The sequence below is a fragment of the Quercus robur genome, chromosome 10 (genome assembly GCF_932294415.1).
Source record: "Quercus robur chromosome 10, dhQueRobu3.1, whole genome shotgun sequence".
Lineage (NCBI taxonomy): Eukaryota > Viridiplantae > Streptophyta > Magnoliopsida > Fagales > Fagaceae > Quercus > Quercus robur.
Genome location: NC_065543.1, coordinates 11,091,927 through 11,115,424, shown reverse-complemented (window position 1 = coordinate 11,115,424; position 23,498 = coordinate 11,091,927). Strand labels below are relative to the sequence as shown.

The 23,498-nt window shown below is 33.6% G+C and overlaps 1 protein-coding gene across 1 annotated transcript; it reads right to left on the bottom strand.

Annotated features, from left to right (window-relative positions):
- Positions 1-1,749: 1,749 nt before the first annotated feature.
- LOC126701723 (uncharacterized) lies at positions 1,750-13,551 on the bottom strand. Its single transcript, XM_050400054.1, has 5 exons — positions 13,345-13,551; positions 11,406-11,984; positions 5,464-5,619; positions 4,545-4,912; positions 1,750-1,951 (listed from the first exon to the last, which is right to left on the bottom strand). Exons 2-4 carry the CDS (start codon positions 11,958-11,960, stop codon positions 4,562-4,564), a joined length of 1,062 nt encoding a protein of 353 aa, XP_050256011.1. The 5' UTR covers positions 11,961-11,984; positions 13,345-13,551; the 3' UTR covers positions 1,750-1,951; positions 4,545-4,561.
- Between the last annotated feature and the right edge of the window lie 9,947 nt (positions 13,552-23,498).

Below are 23,498 nucleotides of genomic sequence, written 5' to 3'. Positions count from 1 at the left end.
TAACCTACCGGTTTCAATATCTCCAGAAATTATAACAAAAAAAAAAAAAAAATGGTTTTGATGAAGATGTGTAGATACTAAGATTAGTCAAGTCAATACAAAAAAAAAATCAGGATTCCGGAATGAAAGAGGTTTGAAAGCTTGTTAATACCAAACCCAAAACCCAGTCATGTGAAACCAAAGCCTGATTCAGCAGTTAGATTGTTTTTTGCTTATGGATAATCAAGTGAATTTCACTGAATAAAGCTGATAAAAAATAAAATACAGAGCAAGCTGATAATCAGCAGACACAATACACCACAAACTCCTCACCTAAACAGAATGGCTAACAGGAGGCATGCCTAAAAGTAAACTTACAGTGAAACCCCACCTACAACATATCTCTCTGATCTGATCTGTAGGATGAAATGAATTTTTAAACTCAATTCTAGCTTTCACTAGCTTCCAAATGGCAGAAATTTCCTGTTCCTCATAATTAATGCAGCCCTTATGCAGAACAGGATTTCTCAGCTTCCAAATATGGTAAACAGTAGCACCAAGTCCAACCTTAAAAGTCAGAACTTTTGTTAACTCTTCCGCTTCCAACTGTCTCCAGCCCACCCAACTATCTTTTGCCAATTTATCTCTGGGTTATCTTGTAAACTGAAACCCATGATCATTCTCTGAATTCGTTTTGAAGCAGGGCACTCAAAGAAAAAATGGCCTCTCTGCACAGTGGGCACAACACACTAAACCACACCCCCCCCCCCCCCCCCCCCCCCCCCTTTAAGCCAATCTATCTCTTGTAAGAAACATGTCCTTCATTGCAAGCAACAGATGAAAGTATGCCTAATAGTTAATTGTGGAAACCAAATCAATTTCTACCAATTCACCACAGAGAATAGGAGACTTACAACTGATGTGTTCCCAAGATGAAGCACATGTAAAACAACCTGATTTTGTATGAACCCAAGTCACCAATCCAATTCACCAATAACAACCTTTGGCAGCATGATCTGCATACTTGAAAGATTTTCAGATCTAGCAGGCAACCATGACCATGTTTGATGACTAATAATAGCTGACAGTTTGGCAGTGGCAGAACTACCAGCATCATACACTTCTCCATGTCCATACTTGAGTACAAATGGTCATCCAGATGCTAGTTGTCATTCCATGAAAAGATCATAGAAACATCACCAACCTGGAGTTTGATAATTAATCTCACTATCTATCTAATTTTTAGGATTTTTCTCCAACCCCAAGAGCATTGTTGAGGAACCTTTACTTTCCATCAGACAGAATACACTTTGGAAATCCGTCTCCTTTGGTTTACAAATTCTCTTGCACTCGTGAAGTTCATTTCTGCATGACTAATGATAGAATTGCACCTGCTTAGAGTTTGTGAAACGCTCACTTGAAATTAGGGCAGGAAAGAATGGTCTCAAAAAGTCTCAATAGACATTAATGGTTATTCCAAAGACATCCGGATTATATTTTTGGGAAAAAAGATATCTAGGTTTTCTAAAAAGGTTTGAAAAACATATACTACTAGAGGAGTGATACAGATTACTCTTCAAACCTCAAACCAGAATCCCTAAAAGTTATGCAACGAACAATCTTACAAGAAAAACTCATGTACCAACAAGTTCAACAAATAATTTCTCACAATCTTTCCATTTCAAAAGGAAAAAGTATCAGTCAAAGTTTGATGAAATCCTCCAATAATGGAGTTTTTTTTTTTTTTTTTTTTTTTTTTTTTGGGAGGGGGGGGGGGGGGGGGGGGTAGGACACACAGAGAGGGAGATTGTGTAAATAAGTGTCATTGTTGAAATAAAAATAAGTTTTTTGACAAATTAATTTCATATTTAATTGATGAACCTGATGGTACAATATACTATGCCATCTGAGGTCCTTCAAGTCTGGCACACAATGAGATTTGTTCTCCCAAGCCATCATAAATAGTCAAAACCTGTAAATACAAGATCCATTAGTTACCATGGGAAAATTGAAATAGAAATGAAAATCTCACATAAATGAATATTTTATTTACATAACCTTCTGCCAATTCATTTCAAGGCCTAACGAAAAGAAAAATTATAGCAAAACATTTAAAAAGTCTTATGGTGGTTCATGTTACAGCTTAACAGATGATGCTGGTGGTTGATGGAATCAACACAAATGCAGCAGTTGTTGTTGAAGGTGGAAGCTTAAAGTATACAAATACACTAACATTTGTGTCTGTTTGGATCAATTCAATCTGAGCCAAATCATTTTTGGGTAAGTAATCTGAGTGAAATCTTACTTAAATAAGGAGATAGAAAAATGTTTTCTCCTATTTTTCTTCATGTCTATTATCAATTTTCACTAATTGAAAGTGGCTATGTTTTGTAGTTGCACCTCCCACTAGGAAAATGAATTTGTCAATGACATAACCTGTCTGACTCACAGTAAATAAAATAACTATTGGTGTGTGGTATGTTTGATATATGTTATTGGTCCATGTTCTAAAAGTGGGGAAAATTACATTTTTCCACCCTAAACTATGCCTTAAATTACACTTTGCACCATAAACTATTTGAATGCACAGTTTACACCCTAAACTATGACCATTGTTACACTCTGCACCCTGGAGTTAGTTTTACTGTTAAGTTGGATGGAAATATGAAGCACATGACTTGCATATGTGTATTGCTTAAGTGACACAAACTTAAAAGACTGAAAACCCACTCTTCCCAATCAATTAAAAAAAAATTAAAATTTTTTTTTCTCCATTTAGCCCCTCTCTTCAAATCAAAATCCCTGCAACCCTAAATTCCCAAATCAAAGTCATCTTCGGCACCACCACTGCTCTACCACCATGGCACTACTGCTCTACCACCTAGTATTTTTTTTTTCCATTCATATTTTTATAATTGGTATCGCGGTCTCTTTGGTGTGCTTCAAGGATGGGAGGTGTGCAGATATGGATGACAACTGACATTCTTCCTGATACCTAGGGAAGGACTTTGCTTACCTGTACGTGAAAATAGTTTCAATTGCTCCACTCCACTTCTTCCAATTTAAACTATTTGATAATACAATATAGGACAATGTTCACTCTTCAGATTGATGGAGGCCTCCGTGTTTGAACAATTTCTAGGACAAAGTCATAAACTCCAATCTGTGAAGTAAAATAAGTAAATAATGTTCACTTTCATGAACGTAATTTGCAATTCGTGCTCTTGCAGTGTGTAACAAGGGCACTTGTATTCAATTTTTAGGGTATTAATAAATGGATTATGTACAATGCTTTTCAACTGAATTTCTCTATCATCATTTGATGTGCTTGCAGGAATAACGGTGGTGGAGCAGTGGTGGTGCCAAAGATGATTTTGATTTGGGGATTTTAGGATTGCAAGAATTATGATTTGTAGAAAGGGGCTGATACGTATTTGAGAGAGATCTGAAAAAAGAAAAAGAAGAAAAAAAGAAGAAGAAAAAGGTTTGTAAATGATTGGGAAGAGGGGGGATTTTGGTCTTTTAAGTTTGTGCCACTTAAGCAATACACATGTGCAAGTCACATGCTTCATATTTTCATCCAACTTAACCGTGAAACTAACATCAGGGTGCAAAGTGTTACAAGGATCATAGTTTAGGGTACAAATTGTGCATTCAAATAGTTTAGGATAGTAAAGTGTAATTTGACCTCTAAAAGTGTAAAACGGCCTAGGATTTATGGTTCCCATACATTGTATTAGGTACTTGCTTCAATTCTTGCAGACCCCAAGTTCTAATAGAGGAAAGCCAACGATAAATATCAAGTATATGACACGCTAATACCTACCCCACCTGCAAACCTGACCAACTAATTTGAATGGAATGCATACTAGCCATGTAGAACAGAAGAATTAACTGAAACAGGGAATTCTCTAAGACTTGAAAGTTAAATCAGAGACATTAAAACAAACAGGCTCTTGTCTCAGTTCCTTTAATTTGAGTAGGTCATTTTCTGTGTCAATAAAATAAAAGAACCAGTAGGTAGTTGGCCTGGGTTTTCATAATTTGCAAAATCCATTAACTATCAGAATTTGGAGAATCATATACTCTGTTTCCACAAAACTCAAGCTGGTTGGCAAGTTCTTCTACTATGTTCTCACCTAGTAACTACCATGGTAGAATCTATCAGCATAATACTTGATTCCACAATATCATTAGCCCTATCCTGAAAGGTTAGGATAGTTAAGCCTACGCATCTTTCCAAGTCCTTCAATCACTGGGTAAAATATATCCAACCAAGATTTGTCTACCAGTACAAAACAAAATTTCCTTAGGATAACTCATACAATCACTGTAAACTAACATATAGCCACTCAATAAGAAATACATAGTACTTTTTACAAGTACAATTCCAGAATGTATGTTTCTTGTTTGGCATCAAATACTATTTCAAATTCCAAGGCAGCATAGCTTAGTCATTTTTTTGCTTCATATATTACAATATTTTCATACTAATATGCAAATAAAGAAATAAATAATTATTGATCTTAATTCTTCTGGCAGCATTAGAAAGACAAAGACCATACCTTGAAATCTTCTAGATTTAGCTGCTTTCCTGAATGAGACCATTCATGTTAGAAGGCTCCTTTTTCTCTCTCCAGATTGCATGTACTTCATCAGTCCGGAACCGCTGGGTGATGGTTGATTCCTCCATTGGAGTTACCGTACCATGAGCATAAGCAAGAAGACCAGTATATGCAATCATTGCTCCATTATCAATGCAATACCTGTCATCAGTAGCAAACAACCTTCCACCACGCTCTGAGCACATTGTTCTCATCATCTCCTGCAAGCGCTCATTGCAACCAACACCACCAACAATAAGAACATCTTTCGTGTCACAGTGTGCCATTGCCCGTTCTGTAATCTCCACAAGCATTGCATATACAGTCTCCTGCAACGTATTAATATATTATATGTTATAGGTTTGTTTAGATAGAACTTATTTTGCTGAAACTAAAAATACTATAGCAAAATAATTTTTAAATGTGTGAATAGTACCGTGAGACCCATTTTTAATGAAAAAATTACTGAAAAGTGAGATTTGTGCGACCCGTGAACAGTGCACGGGTGCACTGTTCACAGGAGAATAGTCAAAAGTTGCGGCTACTGTTCATGAACAGTAGCCAGAACAGTGCATGAAGCTCCTGAAACACGTGCCAAAAAAAAAAAAAAGAGAAATGCAAACGTGGACGCAGAATAAGTGTATCCAAACCCACACTACATCAGCATTAATATACCTTTTTTTTTGGAATGCATAAGTAAAAATACAAGAGAGAAGTACATGGGAATTTTTAGAAAAGTCCCTACCACAGAGGGTGAGTTAGCTCTTGAGAGGAAGAGAATGAAGACAGAGAATTGACATACATGATGATACAACACCTAACAATTGGTATATGAAGAATGGCAAAGTTCAAATACAAATAATTTACCACGACAATTTACCTGCAAGGAGTAACACAAGTCTGCAGGGGTGCACTCATTATTTTTTAGCTTCTCCACAGCAGTGGCTTCAATATAGCTCAATATTCCACTGAAAGATACATCCATCCCTTTGACAACATAGGGAAGGTCAATGAATTGTTCCCCTTTCTTTGCAAGCTGGTGAAGAAAAAATAATAATATCAGGCATGTCAAGAAAGAAGTATCTCCACAACACTATTCAAGCATTTTGAATGAATCAGAAACCAAAGCCAAAGCCAAAGCCCAGCAAGCCCAACTGCAATATAACCTTTTCTAAACTTTAAACCTAAGCCAAAGCCACCCCAAGCTACCTTACGTCCATTCATCTGCATATCTGAGAAGCAATATTTTGCACTGTATCACTTGATCACCTAAACCACCAAACTTTGCACCAATGAAAGATCAAAGAACATTACCACCAAGTAAAATTCCTCTCCTCAATGCCTCCATATACTTGGGGGCACCAGTTGATAACCCAGACAAACAAAACCAAAATAACCCTCAAAATTAACAGTTCCTATCCAAATAGAATTAGAAAAAGAAAATCCAAAGTGCAATTTCAAAAAACAAATTGTAACTGCCAGAAAAAAACTTACCTCGTAACCCAATACAAATGAATAAGGCCCTAGCATAACCATCCATCACTATCCAACAAACTCTTCCTGCACTAACCCTATACCTATTCAGACTAACAACCACTTCTATACACTAACCAACCTACCGAAAATCATACTTCACTCCCACATCATCTTCAAATTCAAAAATATCCCTCTCATTGGGTCTTGATTGCATTCACATCAGGAAGCTATTAGCAATGAAGTATCATTGCATTGAATAAAAGAGACCAGAATTTTATTGCAAGAGTCTCCTAATGATTCCATGGAAGTCAAATGCAAGCTAGGCGTTTTCCTAGGCACCCGGGTGAGTGCCTCAAAGGCTCTAAGGCAAGGTGCCATTACTCAGGCAAGAAAGGCAAGCGCATTAAATCATTAAAAGGGCACTAAGGCTAGAGCCACAGCTTTTATTTATTTTATTTATATAATTTAATTTAATTTTTCTTTTTACTTAAGAAGCTTAATGTAAATATCCTTTTGTTAAATTATTAATTTACAAAAGCTTGTTGTAAAAACTTTTTGTTAGACTAATTAATTTATAAAAACTTGTTGTATAACTTATTTTTAGAATCATTAATAGAGCATAAACTGAGGTAAGGCTATTTTGAAATCAATTAATAGACTTAATTTCTTCATGTAACACATTTCAAAAACAATTGATCATAATATTTCAATACACTTTTTTTTTTTTATAAGTAACATAAGGATATTATTTATAATAGAAAAAGTGCCAAGCCGAGTACATTGGGGATGTACTATGGGGGCACAAATAAAAAGACAAGAGTACAACGATCAAGAAAAATAGGAAAAGAAGAACAAGAAAAATGAGAAAAGACCACACTCCATTCAAAAAGAGTGTGCAAGAAAAAAGACTTAATCTCTATTAGAGAACGTTCACAATCCTCAAAGCTCCTCGCATTCCTTTCACGCCAAATGCACCACATTAAGCAATGAGGCACTAATCTCCAAACATCAATGTGACGATGTCGCGGAAACTTCCCTTGCCAAGCCTCAAATAACCTGAGAACATTATGAGGCATAACCCATTGAATACCAAACAAGCAGAAAACCATAGACCACAACTCTCAAGCTATGGGGCAATGAAGTAGAAGATGATCCACCGACTCCCCACATCTCTTACACATATAGCACCAATCAAGCACTAACACACGTCTTCTATGGAGGTTGTTTGTTGTTAAGATCTTACCTAAGGAAGCAGACCAAGAAAAGAAAGCCACCCTTGGAGGAACCTTCGATTGCCATATCATTCTTCATGGGAAGGAAACAAGAGTAGGAGGGTAGAAGGAACTATAATATCCTCTAACCTCAAAGCCTCTATTCCTTACAGGCTTCCAACAAACCTTATTTGGGCCAAACTCCCGCACTATCGAAGAATAGACCAACCCCATAAACCGATCAAAGGCTTCTTCTTCCCAATCTTGTGATGGACAACGAAATTGCACATTCCAATGAAACCTCCCAGCAGACCAACCCATAACTTCAGCCACCGAGGAATCCTTTGACCTACTAAGACAATAAAGCTCCGGAAAGACCTCTTGGAAAGTACAATCCCCACCCCACAAATGCTTCCAAAATTTCACTATAGTACCATCCCCCACATCATATACAAGGAGTTTAGAGAGATTCAACCAGCCACTTCTAATGTATCTCCATAGGCTGACCCCATAAAGACTTGTCAACTTTTTCGTACACCAACCACCCCAAATATTCCCATATTTGGCCTCTATAACCCTCCTCCATAAAGCATCAGTCTCCATGCCATCCCTCCATAACCATTTTCCTAGCAAGGCAGAATTAAAGCTTCCCAAACGTCTTATACCCAACCCCCCAACCTACAAAGGCTTATAGACCTTGGCCCAATGAACTAAATGTATTTTAGGTTCACCACCAGTCCCATTCCACAAAAAATCTCTCTGTAATTTCTCCATACGCTTTGCCACCTTACCCGGTAAAGAAAGAAGGGAAAGGAAGTATGTAGGTAAAGACGAGAGTGAGCTTTTAATAAGTGTCATACCCCTTTTAGATAAATACAGTCTCTTCAAACCTGCTAATCTCCTCTCCATTCTCTCTAGGATAGGATTCCAAACAGATAAATCCTTAAACTTAGCACCTAATATTTCAAGGACAAAGAAGACTGCCCACACCCCAACAGACCCACCAAAGCCTCCAGATTGTGCACCCCACCAACAGGTACCAACTCAGATTTCCCCAAATTAATACAAAGCCCTGACACCTCCTCAAATCTAGCAAGATTCACCCTCAAATTAGCAATCTGAGAAGGTTCAATATCACAAAAAATCATAGTGTCATCTACAAATAAAAGGTGAGATACCATCACTGATGGACCAACCGTACTTCCGACAGAAAAGCCTGAGAATTGCCCAGTGGAGGCAGGCACATCCAACATACGACTTAATGCCTCCATCACAATATCAAACAACAATGGAGATAATAGGTCCCCTTGCCGAAGTCCCCCTAGAACTTCCAAAGAAATTAGATGGACTACCATTGATCAAAATGGAAAACTTTACAGTGAAAATGCAATACCTTATCCATTTTCTCCATTTCTTTGAGAAACCACACTGTTGAAGCATATACATTAAAAAATCCCAACTCAAATGATCATACGCCTTCTCCACATCCAATTTACACAACATCCCTGGAACTCCTAACTTCACTCTACTATCAATACATTCAGAAGCAATCAAGACGGAGTCCAAAATTTGTCTGCCCTTCACAAAGGCATTTTGTGAATCCGAAATAAGCCCATGTGCCACCCTACGAAGCCGATTAGCCAACACCTTAGAAATAATCTTATAAATCCCACCAACTAAGCTAATAGGCCAAAAGTCCTTTACCTCCACAACATCCACTTTCTTGGGAATAAGGGCAAGGAACGAAGCATTAAGACTCTTCTCAAACACCGCCTGAGTATGAAAATTATGGAATACAGCCATAATATTTGTTTTCAAAACACACCAACAAGACTGGAAGAATGCCATGGAAAAACCATCCGGGCCAGGTGCCTTATCACCATTAAAATCATTGATCACCCCCTATGAAGCACGGGTGCGTTTCGGGACTCGGGTGCGGGTGCGGGTGCGGGTGCGAGACTCGGCAATTTTTGAAAAAGTAGGGTGCGGGTGCGGCGGGACTCGGCGATTAAAAAATTATTAAAAATATTTTTATATATATTTTCTATATATTTTTACTATAAAAATATTCTTAAAAAACACATTAATATATTTTATTCATAAAACAAAGAAAGAAGAAGGCAAAAAACACATCTGGAGTCAGAATTTCGGCTGCTCCGGTGAGTTTTAAGGCCAATTTCGGCCGTTTTCGGCCGATTTCGGCCGTTTCCGGCCTGTTTCGGCCGTATCGGCCGTATCGGTCGCCGGCCGATACGACCCGATATGGCCGATACGGCCCGATTCTGGCCGAATCAGCCCGATTCGGCGCGAATCGAAGCCGATTCGGCGCTAATCGAGCCGCGTCGGCGCGAATCCAGCCGATTCGGCTCGAATCCGAGAAAAAAAAAAAAAAAAAAAAAAACTCAGACGCGGCCGGACTCGCGGTCAACCGCGTCGGACGCCGCGTCCCGCGTCGCGCCGCGTCCCGCGTCGCGCCGCGTCGGACTCGGGTGCGCCACCCTCCCAGCCGCGTCCGTGCTTTCTAGATCACCCCAAACACCTCTTCCTCCTCAAAAGGCCTATCTAGCCAATTTGCATCTTCCACCGAGATACTAGAAAAGTCCACATCATCTAAGATAGGTCTATGAGCCACATCCTCAAAATAGAGCTGCTTATAAAACTGAGAGATACAATTTGCTATAGTTGCCGGGTCCGAAGACAACTTCTTATTCACCATAAGCCTATCAATAGAATTAACCCTCCTGTGAGAGTTAGCTATACGGTAGAAAAATTTAGTATTCCTGTCTCCTTCCCTAACACAGAGAACCCTAAATTTCTGCCTCCAACATATTTCTGCCAACAGAGTAGCTTTTTCTAACTCATCACGAATTCTTCGCACTACTACTGTTTCCTCTACTGATAAACCCCGACTATCCTCCATATTCTCAAGAACACTCAAGTCCTTCCACAATTTTTTTATCCGAACTTCAACATGACCAAACACCTCCACATTCCATCTTTTCAAATCATTTTTTAAGAGCTTTAATTTATTGGCTAAAACAAAACTTGGTGCACCTTGAAGCTGATAGGATTCCCACCAAGACCGAACCCTATCCACAAAACCCTCATCCTTGAGCCACATATTCTCAAATCTAAACGGCCTACTCCCTCTCTGAAAAGATCCACCCTCAAGGACAATTGGGAAATGATCCGAGCACAACCTAGACATCCGTCTTTGAGAGACTATTTCAATACATTAGACACGCATGATTTAAGTTCTATATGTATAATAACTATATTTAGAATTTGCCGCCTCACTTTTATTGGGTTAGCTCCTTTTTCTCGCCTCACACCTTGGACCATACAAATCCTTGGCATCTTAAGGTCGCTTTTAGCCTTTGACTACCTTGAATGATTCACAGGTAAATTTCTCAATACAGAGCAAAACACAGGACAATTTCTCCTAAGTACAATACAGATATAGCTACACCAATTGGTTAAAACAGAAGTAATTTAACCAGTTCAATAATGCATAGCTACACATTGTGCCGGTAATCAATTGGAAACCCCAGAGAGCAAATATGTTATGGCTATTATGGAATGAAGGCGCTAATGGTAAATCTTCAAAGTAAAAAGAAGAGAAACCCCGAAAAAGGATTAATAGATTGTCAATAGAAATACAGGATATCATGAATCATCATAGTTTTCACTCTTCTCCTTAGACAATAACTTGCACAAAGTCTGAGGGCTTTCTAAAGCAAATAAAGATATAAATACATGTCTACACACATTCAACACACACATTTTCTTTTCTTTTTTTATTAGTAAGTTACATATGCACCGTGAGTCTTGAATCCATGACCTCACCCTCCACCTTACTCTTACAAGGGAAGGAGGTGCTATTTGAACCACAGCTCATTGACCACATTCAACAAACATGCATATATTAATCTTAGTAGTTCTCATGAAGAAAAGGATTTTTTTTTCTTAGTAATATTCAACAAATAAAGCACTTATCAAAATATTCAATAAATAAGCCAACAAAAGCAACCCAAAAAAAGCCCCGGAAGCATTGCAAAATATATTTATACATAATGTCTGCTACATAAAATATAAAAAATAAAAATAAAAAATCCACCCATGTTCACATACATACCTGCTCAATGTTATATCCAGGGCTTGGATCATTGGAGAGTGCCAACACCCTAGCAAATCGATCCAAGCAATTTCCTACAGCAATATCAATGGTTTCCCCAAAGATCCTGTAACGCCCTTCGCTATATGCTACTACCTGTGTATTCCCACCACTAACATACAATACAACAGGATCATCTGCCCCAGTCACAATCCTCCCCATCTCAATATGTGCCACACAGTGATTAACCGCAACAACGGGCTTCTTCCACAGCTGTGAAAGAATCCGTACAACAATAGCAGAAACTTGTAGTGGTGCTCCCATGCCAGGACCCTTGGTGTAACAGAGGCAATCTATTTCATCTGGGGTTATTTGGGCAGTCTTCAAAGCAGATTTGATTAATGGAAGAATGTGTTGGAGATGGTGCTGAGCAGTTTCTCGGGGAAGGAATCCTTGGCCAGGAGGGGTAATGTAGGTGTGTCGTGGGTTTGATAGAATGGTGCCATCTAAAGTTACAACCCCAACGGCAATTTTGTTGGCTGAACCCTCAAAGCCTAGTGCTATCATCTTCTTCATCTTTAAAATAATACCAAGAAAACCCTGTAATTCAGGTCCATAACAAAAATTTAGATATCTTCCACTAACAAAAGTCTGTCAGAAAAAAAACAGATAAATTTACACATGGACAAGGAACGATGATAAAAACAAAGAACTCTCATAAACAATAACACTGAATAAAACTATACACAAATCTTTGAAACATTATACTGATAGCAAGTTTAGCTACAATTCAATTTTAAAAACTGTTTTGAGTTTGGGGAAATTAATAGACAAGACGGAGCCTAACAAGTCCAAAATAATATTACAATCATATTAAGTTAGAAGACTAAGCTCACATTAACATCTAGTACTTTTCCATCAACAGTCTAACCATTAACCGCACTACACCCAAAAAATGACTCTGATCAGCTTCAATTATTTCAATGTAAAATGTAACACATTTCCTGTTTCAATTTCTCAACCTGTGATTCAGACACATCGCTAAGAAACTGTGAAACCATCCTTGGAGAAATCTTTCCCATGAGCAATTGAGCCAAGCCATGCATGTCTTGAGCCCAACATCTAGCAATACAAGCCTATTTAGCAACTAACAAGCCTATTCAGATGCTACAGACCTAAGACTAATCATAAAAGCCACTTTTATATCTGAAAATGTCTCCTGCCCATATTACAATCCACGATTTTCATTTTTGGGTTCAAAAGAATTTAATGAGGAACTAGTTCCTTTCACTGGCACTTCTCAAGAATTAGATATCAATGTTCCAAAAATAAAAAAATTCAACCAACATCAAATGAATTTTAATTTTTTTTTTTTCCTTTTAATAAGTAACATCAAATCAAAATTCATATTGCTAAATCACAGTTTATCATTAAAGACCCGAACCTATTTCGATACATCTAATTATTGAGTTATCTAAAATAAATGCAGTTGGGTTTGGTATCATTTAAAAAGATATATTTACTTTAGTTTTTTGAAAATAGTTTGAACCCACATAAACAAAAGTGTTTTTAGAAACTACCAGGCCACAACTGCTAGTTTTAACCAATTGCAATTACAAAAAACAGTTCTTGAAAGGCACAAAGCACACAAACGTGGATGTTTATTTTGTGAATTGAACAAAGTATACCTGCTCAAATAAAATAAAATAAAATAACGAGTGCCACCCAGAATAGAAAACACACAAAGTTAGAGATTTGAACCAACAAGGAACAACATAATTGAAAACTAGAACATGGGCTTTCTTTCTTGCTCCTAAAAAATCTCAACAATCATGCACAAACTACAATAGCTTCTGTAACAATTTTTATCCTCAATTATCGAATCATTACATTCAAACATACATACATATGTATATATACATAGAGAGAGAGAGAGAGAGAGAGAGAGAGAGAGAGAGACCCGGGGCGACTGTGAGGAGCAGAAATCAGAAGCAGAGGTTTAGGGGTTTTGTTTTTGAGACTTGTGGTTGCAGTTGACTCTCTTTCTAAAAACTGTCTCTGTTCGGCCGAGCTTAAACACCAGGCCTTTGTTGCACTTGTGAGCCGTGTCTCGAAGAAGGTGTCTCTGCCGTATCCCAATTACTACTAAATCCTAAAATTTTGGTGAATTGTTTGTCCATTAAATTGATTTTTTTTGTCATTGTTTGTCCATTCATGTTTTTTGTTTCTTTAAAAAAAAAAAAAAATTCATGTTTTTTATTTTCTACTAATTACACTTCCCTCCTTTAATGTTTGAGAAAACGGCACTTTACACTAAAACTTAAAAAGAAAAAACACTCTCCTTATCTGAGGTTTAAAAAAATTAACACTCATCCACTTTTGTTTATATTAAGAAATATTTTAAATTTTTATAAGAATTTCTTTACAAAAATTTAAGTATGGTTACTAAAAAAATAACTAACAAATTTAGAATAAATTTATCAAACACCAAATCACTTGCAACGACAAATCTTTCCATAACCCATTGGAAAAAAAAAATTATACTTAATATTTTAAAATACACTTTAATTAAAAAAAAATTTAAAATGAATTTTAATTATGAAATAAGATAATTTTGAAAACTTATCCTTAAGCTTGGCATGTTACAACACAACATTTTTAATATTAATTTAACAAAGTTTGGTTAATTGAATGTCAAGTAGAGGAAAGTGTTTTTGACCTTCAAGTTTAGGGTGTAATATCATTTCCACAAACCTCAAAGGATAGAGTATAATTACTCATTTTTCTACTAGATTTTTTTTTTTTTTTTTTTCCTAGGGCCTTAGGAGGGAAAGGGTTGAGTATACTATAACTATCTAAAAAAAAAAAAAAAAAAGAAAGAAGAAGAAGAAGAAGTTAAGTTGCCCCTTTCATGTATTTTCATCAATGAAATTACCATTGTACACATTTTGCTATACTGGATTAAAATCAAGTGAGTATTGCAGTTGATGCAATAGCTCTCAATGATTGAGATTGAGGGTTGAAAAAAAACAACTTTTTATCTTAGCAATTAAATAAATAAAGTGAAAAAAAAAAGTTAAAAAGTGAAAATAGTAAAAAGAAATTTGTTAGTGGGGAGGGGATAATTGCACCCAATCCTAATCTAAGGTACTTTTATATATAGAATAATAGAATTTTTTTTTTTTTTTTTTTTTTTTTTATGAAACGAATAATAGAAATGTTTAAGTTCAAAAACTAAAATGACTAACAATAAACTTTAGGGATGAAAAGGAACAGTGCCTTGTTGTTTGTCCCTTAAAATCTTACTGTTTAAGCACATCAAATCAACCTCTTTCCTTTACGTACTGCACACTTTCTTTCCTTGAACTCTAAGAATAATTGTGCTTTGTTTCATGTTTTTTATCGGATAAAGGTTTGAGTGTCAGTCTAGAAATCCTATGAATTAATAGAGTTTGTGTTTGTAATATGGAGCGTGCTGGGTATAACTTGGAGTGAGTATGGAACATAAAATAAATTGTGGATTATATAGAAAGTAGTGTTGCTCACTTAAATGTTATGCGGACAACCAAATATATCTCTTCAAAAATAATACTAGTTAATTAATACCTCTCTTTATGTTGTAGAGTTCAAACTACAAACTTAAAATTTTCCAAAGAGCTTATAGCCATAAAAAAAATTATTAAAAAAAAAAAAAAAAAAACTCAATATTTTCCTTTTTAGTGCTTTCTTGACTAATTAAGCCCAAAAGTATAGAATATTGATGCATAACAGAAAAAATGAAGCAGGAACCGAAAATTCGAATAAAAAACACAAAGAGGCAACCAGCTAACATTGAGTGATGATGGGCACTCGTACGTGATTTTTAGTCATAGTGTGGATTGGCAATTTTGGCCATTTTGACTTAAGAGTATGTTTGGCATCAATTTTAACTTTTAATTTTTATGTATAACTTTTTAAAATTTTACTTCTTTCTATATTTTCTCATTTTTTTCAAATTTTTTTCAAAATACAAGTATACGTTAGCACACTTTCAAAAAAAGTTTTCAGTAAAAAGCTAGATAAGTTGTTCTCAAACATACACTTTAGTGCTTCCAATTTTTAGCTTTTCATGATTTTTTTTTTTTTTTTAATTTTGATAAGTGTTGTGATAATTACGAGTTTGAACTTGTTTTCAACCACATTAAGATCAAATTATGCTAAGGGATAATTAGGAATTTTAATTTTTAATTGATTAAATTATTTCCTAAGATAATTAATTAATTATCTAAAAAACTAATCATCTATTATAGTTATCCAGTGCATGCTAATGTCCATTTCTTGTCTCAAGATCAAACTAATAGAATTATGGCACATCATATATACTTTATAATAAAAGTTGAGTTTAGAAACCATGATTACGTCAAGTGGCTTCATTAAATTGTAGAAATTTTTTTATATTTTTTAAAAAATAGATATTTTTTTTCTTATCTTTTTTCCTAAAATTTCTAAGTTGATAAAAATCTTAATTGGATTACAATCCAAATTCTAATCCTTTTATTATTAATTTATTTTTTACTATTTTTTTACTTAATTTATTAATCTATTTTTTACTATTTTTTTAATGAATACTTCATACAACATTAGACTTCTATAGCTCTATAACCTAAACGCTATATATAAGGTTCCTAATAGATATATACTTATTTTATTATTAAAAATGATGGCAATCTTATTAAGCTACAGACAAAACAAGTCAAATGTTACAAAGTTGATGGTATTATAGAAATGAAAATTTAAAACTATCATACGAATTTAGAATTATAATCCTTTTATTATTAATATATTTTTTTACTTTTTTTTACTTAAATTATATTACTACACGTAAAAATAAACAGCAACATCACTTTTTTTTTTTTTTTTTTAAATCTCTAGATTCCCTCTTCACACACGGTTACTTTATTTATTTATTTATTTTTTTTTTTGGATTTCCTCTTCACATGCTACGTATTTTTTAGATTTCGATTTTAGCTTCACACTTACACACATGTATAGATAAAAACAACTTCTTATTTGTTATTATCAACTATTGCTTTATCACTAATTTTAAATAAAAATAACAACAATTTTTTAGATGCATGCTAATGCTATCTCACGAAATTTTAAAATAAAAAAATAAAATAAAATAAAATAAAAAACCAACGTGCATAGTTAGGAAGAGTTAGACATGTGCATGAGTTGGAGAGTTATATATTTATATCTATTTGATTATTGAGATAAAACCAATCTTCATTGTGAATGAGTTATAGTATAATAGTAATTCCTAATTAGCGTAAATGGGTAATCTATAATGTATATTTATCTACTATATATATAAGCTAATAAAAAATAAACAACTTCATAGGATGCAATCAAGCAACTTTACAAGATGTGCAATCATGCAATAAGTCACAACAAGAGCTTATGTGTTTATACCACCGGGCCTGCTAGCCCAAGTGGTACCTAGTCATGCTAGTGACTTTCAACTCAAGGGTTCTATCCCTTGCATAAACACGTACCCAAAAAAAAAAAAAAAAAAAAAAAAAAAAAAAAAAAGAGGAGCTTATGTGTTTATGATGCTATTTTGTTTAACATAAGCCAAGAGGAGATTAAGGGTAGTACAAGGAATAAATCTCAGGCCAAAGCCTCTATTGACTTTCAGCATGAATCCCAAGTTAGCTTCAATTGTGCTTATTTTCCTTTTCTTTTTCTAAATGTTATGTATGTTGTCAAACTCTTTTTTTTTTTTGTTTTTTTTGGTTATTATTATTATTTTGGTTCTTAACTTCCAATTACCCTCTTGGAAAAATAAGGTAAATTTAGGTATAATTCTCACTCTTAAGGACAACCATTCAATTTCATTTAAATAATTTTTTTCTCTATTAACTCTACTTATAATTTTTTCTTTAATGAAAATTGTCGTATATTCATTATATGATTAGTTAGTCCATTCTAACCTTTTTTCTTTCTTAAAGTAATCATTTTTATTCTCATATAATCATCATCTCAATGTATTAAATTTGTCCTTAATTGTGTGTAGAGTTACTATCAAAGAGTTAAAATCTCATTTATAAGTTCAAAACTTTTAATTTAATTTTTTAAGATAAGTAATTTAATTATATTATTGAAATAAATTGTTTAATTTACATATACTTTTCTATTAAGCCGTGTATCGCACAGGTATAACACTAGTGATTAATTATAATTAATTCTTTAAGAACCAATCATAATTAATCACTCATAATCACACATGGCTATCCTTAATTTCAAGAACGCCTATTATTGATTGAAACTTAATATGTCTTGATCTTGCAATTTGGGAGTCCAATTTGTTCACTCGAGGTGTAAAATATCTTTTGAGACTTGTGGTTTTTGCTTTTTTTTTTTTTTTTTTTTAAATTTTTTTAAAGTATTTTTTTTAATCAAATAGTCAAAATGACAATTTTGCTCTAAAGTTATAAAATTATGTTTTTGCCCTTAATGTAAGGTTAAATGGCAACTACAAAATACAATGTCTACAACTTGCACTAGTTGTTCTTACAAGGCTATGACCATATGTGGGGAGTATGTAAATTGTATGGAGTCACCACCAATCATTAAGAATTCATAGGGTATTGGTCACCTAAATTCGGTTGGTTTTACCTAAAGTTTAGTTATAACTTCTAAGGATCCTAGAGTCGTCTAACCTAAACTAGATCATGCTATATCTGAAACCAAAAACATAGATCTATGAGTTCGATTACATGTGAGGAAGATGTTAGGCACCCCTAGTGCCGGCTCTATATGTGAAGCAACTGATGTGGCCACCTAAAGCCCCAAGTAGAAAAAAGGCCCCCAAATTTTAACCAATAGGGTTTTTAAAATATTATAATAGTATTAATTAAGTCCAAATATTAGCCAATAAATAAAATAATTTTTTTTATCAAATGAAAAACAAGAAAAAAAAAATGTTACGTCTACAACACTTTCAGAATAAATTCTAAATGATAGCTAGGTTGTTACAGGGTATTATTGGTGACAAAAAATTAATTTAAGTAATAAGTTCAAATTAGAACCAGTAACAATTAACACCTATGATTTGTTGTGAAAATATTATGAACGTAATACTTCTAAAAAAAAAAAAAATTCACAACTTTTTTCACAAGTTGAGTTGACAAACTTTTACTAGTTTTCATCTAAGTCCACCACTAACATCACTTTTTTACTTATCACTATCAATCTGCTACATTAACAGGCGTAAAAAGTTTTGTCAAATTTTTATTTATAGACTTTCAAAAAAAAAAAAAAATTACGTGGTTCATGTTAATCAGTAGTAATTTTGCATCTAAAACAAAATAATAGAATTTAAGTAATATTTAATTTTTTAAAATTATATTTTAATATATAAAATGCCTTAATTTCAATTTTTGTCTTACGCCCCCTAATACATTAAACCGCTCCTGGACACTCCATAATGCTGGACAAAAAGTTCGACATCGTTTTGGTTATCCATTCCGAGAGTTAAGTAATACAACGTAATAAAATACTAAACTTGATTCTAGAATGATATCAACGGTTTTGGTTTCAAAGAAAACAAAACAACTGTGGGTTATGGAACATTTTGAAAATATGTGAGTAGAAAAAGTGCTAATAACAAGGTACACTTGAAATATTGGTGCTGTAGCTTAGTGCACTCAAGTTTTGGTTTTGACATAGCCATCATTTGGATCCCATCATTTAGTTGTGAATGATGTAGTCCATCGGTTGATTCACACATAGGGGCACATTAATTATGCTCACATTCACCAACATGATTGTATTTTGTTTGTGAAAAAAGTTTAGCAACTTTTGTGATGAAAAGTAGAAAATCAAAAAAAATTTGTGTGGGTTTAGGCAAGGGCATGAAGGATGTGCATGCATGGCATGTGCATCATTTTAGCAAGAATGTTTGGTTTGCGTTTTCGTTCTAGGTGGTCTTTAGACTTCAGGCACATTATCATTTTTATGTTGGCCTTAGGGCTCATCCATAGCCCATAGGCAATCTTCACGCGCTTTATGAGTGAACCTTTAGGCTACCCAAAATCATACAAGAAGAAAGGGACATGTGAATTGGTATTGATGCACACTACTATAAGGAAAGGACCTTACCTTCATGAAACCCTCCATAAATGGTCTTCATGCATACCATGGAGAAAAGAGACTTGCTTGATCATACCAACATATGAATGATATTTTATTTTAGGCACCTCATTTTGTAACTTTCATTTAACTGTGCTTTAAGAGTAAAACAATCATTTTATTATGTAAGACAAAAATTACAATTTTTCTTGTTGGGTTTTAAATTCTTGACTGAAAACATATTTAAAAGTCCTAAATGATCTAAGAGATGGTAGTGGTATTCTTACCTAGGAAACTAGATCAGACGCAAAGAAGAAAATGAAGATTATTGCGTCTTCATCTTCTATTACCTTCTAGTCAATTAATAACAGTCCTAAAAACTTATACAATTTAAGGCACAAATTTATAATGTCCTCATAATTTAATATTGATAGTTGCCTATTAAGATTTATGCCAATGACATCAGTGGTTGAGTGGTATCACCTGATATCTCCTAAAGGAGACATTTAGGATTCAAACCTCCATAGTGGAGCTCTTAATGTAGGGGGGAAATTATTAAGTTTTATATTTACGACAATTCATACACATTCTAACCAAAAAAAAAAACTCATTGGTTTTTTAAACATACAATTTAAACCCTACACATTCATTACCTTGACAATAATAACTCTCATTCCATTCTGTTTAATTTTACATAAGAAATCTAAATACACTCACAAATATTGTTCAATTTATTTCCTCAGATCAAGGAAAGTGTGGAAAATTTTACCAAATAGGCAAAAAAAAAAAAAAAAAAAACTCGTATGAAACCCTCTCTCTCTCATAGAAAAAAAAAAAAGAATAAAAGAATAAAGCTAATAGCAATTCACAATGAACACTACCCACTTCCCCCCTCCCTCCTCTCCTAATATATACTAGTATCTAATAATAGTTTCAAAAAAAAATAGTGTCTTATCATTTTTTATTTCTTTTTAGAACAATTAGGTGCAATTTAATTTTTTAATTAATTAATTTCTTAAACTAGTTAAAAATCAGAAATGTTATATCCACTACATTTTTTAAATACTTTCACAACAAATTTTAAGTAACAAGTTGGGTGAAAGTAGGATGGGGGGATCGCATTTGCCCGAGAGATTAATTATATACTTAAAGAGGTTTAAATACCTTATTTGTTAAAAAATAAAAATAAATGGTAGGTTGTTATTAACTGTTATTGGTAGATAAAAAAATAATTTTAATAGTAAATTCAAATTAAAACCAGTAACAATTTATATTTAATTATTTATAATTCACTATAAAAATGTTGTATAGCACCCTGCTAGAAATCTAGCCTAATCTATGCTAAATTTATAAAATCTATGCTTTGAAAATTCCCAAATGCCACCACTGGGCCTGCTGGCCCAAGTGGTACCTAGTCATGCTAGTGACTTTCAACTCAAGGGTTCTATCCCTTGCAAAAACCCCTCCCCCAAAAAAAAAAAAAAAAAAAAAAAAAAAAAAAAAAATCCCAAATGCCTTTTTTGTTGAAAAAATTGAAATTTTTTTTGTTGAAAGTGTGCTAAAGTATGCTTATATTTTAAATTTTTTTTTAAAATATAAAAAAATGTGAAAAAAAAGTAAAGTTTTAAAAAACTGAACACAAAAGTTAAAAGTTAAAAGCTAAACTTATAAGCTTATGCCAAACGTACTCAGTACCAAAAGAGGGAGAAGTGGTGGCACAATGCTAGTGGTTGAGGCCGAATGGGTTGGTGAGAATATTGATGTCCCGAAAATTCTAGGATCAGCCGGTTTGATAAGATAGTTTTAGAATCTAGAGATTTATTTAGAGGAGACAAGACAATGACAATTCAAAGACGATCATAGAATTGTACGGAAGGATCAAGAATCCACTTGTGTCGTGACCATCAATTATTCATACCCATCAGTATATTCAAACCCCTTAGCAATTAGGATTTATTTCGTTTAAGCATGTTAAGATAGACATTTTCTTCTTTTAAAAGAATTAAAAATAGAAAAAAAAGGGTTAGATTAGTTTACATTTTGTTGGCTTTTGTATGATACTTAGACCTATCATGTTTTGGTATTTTAGAGATTATTAATAATAATATATATTCTTAATTTTCTTAATTTTGGATGCTATTTATATTAGATATTATTGCTTGGTATTTGATTACCCATGGCATGGGAAGGGCCTAGGATCCTGTTTAATACTCATTTTTACAATATTTTTTTGATAAACAAAAAAAATGGGTAGAAGGATACTTGAATTGGCGTCTTTCATATTTATAAAATTCTAAACAAAATCCACGTTCTCAAAAAATGATAATTAAGTTAGTTGTCTAATTTAAGTGATTAACATCTTTTAATATTTTCAAATATAATATTTAAGGTTGAAAAAAAAAAGTCAGGGTTATAAGTAAGCTTGTTTGTCACGTAACCAAACAAAATTTGCTTATTAACTCTAGAGATTTTCGTTTCTCAAAAAAAAAAAAAAAAAACCTCTTAGAGATTGTCTATGTATGTCAACTGTAGTTATTTTCTTGATAATATTGATATTCTCACATGTCTATGCATTCTCATATCATTTTCTTGATTTCATGTATTTAGAAACATGTTCATGCAGTATTAATGGAAACATCAGCATGTATCTTTTATGTTTGCATCATAAAAAATTATAAAATTATAAAAAGACAAAAAGATAAAATTCTGATTTTTATTTTTTTAATATCATCCACATGTCATTTAAGATAGATATACCATAAAATATATAAAGAGAATAGGTTACAACATTATTTGATATGTAATTTGATCTTTTATAATTACATTTAAAATATATCTATACATGAATGTAGAAACGAGTCAAACGACATCTACAACATGCACTTTATCTACAGCATGCACTTTTTGTCAGTTTGTGTCTTTTGATTATTTCCCCTTTATCATGTTGTCACGTGTTTAATTAGTTACTAACCCGCTTGTGTTTGGGTTAGTTAATTATTTTTACTACGTCTTTTTTTAGAAGAAAATTGTTTTTACTACGTGATCTTTATGTGCATATATGGAGTTATTTTCAGTTATTTATTTATTTATTTTAACATATGATTGTATTATAGGATAGGATATCTATTTTATTTGCCATTGTGTCCTGTAAGACCAACTTATAGGTTGATTGGGGCAGCTGCCTAACATATTCCCACATAGTAACTTAGCCCCCAAATCTAGTCTTTGACTCCAAATCATTTAATTGTGTTTTGAGAGAGATGAGAGTAGAGGGTAAAGGGGGAAGAAGATTACAAAGGAAGAGAGTACAGAGAAATGATTACCCATTTCCCTTATTTCAATGTTTTAAAAATTAATTAAGGAGAATTGAATGAATTTCTTTCCTCTTTAATTAGTTAGATGTTTTAAAAATTAGGTAAGGGGAATAGAATGCTGGGGAATTATTATATAAATTGACAATTATAACTCTCATTTACATCTTTTATTTTTTTAAAGATAGGTAGATAGTTAGCGAGTTGAAGAGGAAGGGCAAGTGGGAATTAATTTACAAAAGATGTCACTATCACTGAGCTGTCACTTTAACCCCTTCATTTGCTAATTTGAAAAGAAAATGATATAAATTGGCATCACAAAGAAAGCATTGACAATCACTGTTTATTATATATATTAAAGAAAACTCCATCTCCTCTTCCCCTCTAAATTCTCCTAATTTTGAGGAATTAAAAATGTGAGGGTTTAATTGGAATGATAAATACCCTCCGAGAATTTAGAGGAATTAAAAATGTGGGGGGTTTAATTGGAATAATAGATACCCTCCAAATCTCTTGAATCCCTTCCCTTAGCTTCTTTGTAAAACATTCACCCAAGGTTCATTACACCACCCCCTTCTCTATATTCCCCTTTACTATCTTCTCCTCTCTCTCCATCCAAACAAACTCTCAGTGAACTTGAAATTTTTACTGTATTTGAAATGCAAAATTTATTGAAACTCAAAGGCATGCA

What these genes read in the sequence shown, in the direction of transcription:
- LOC126701723 (XM_050400054.1), bottom strand. Translation starts at nt 11,960, where the DNA reads ATGAAGAAGATGATAGCACTAGGCTTTGAGGGTTCAGCCAACAAAATT. An exon ending in CTGGATATAACATTGAGCAG is followed by an intron (nt 5,620 to 11,405) that starts GTATGTATGTGA and finishes TTTCTTCACCAG; the next exon opens with CTTGCAAAGAAAGGGGAACA. An exon ending in ACTTGTGTTACTCCTTGCAG is followed by an intron (nt 4,913 to 5,463) that starts GTAAATTGTCGT and finishes AATACGTTGCAG; the next exon opens with GAGACTGTATATGCAATGCT.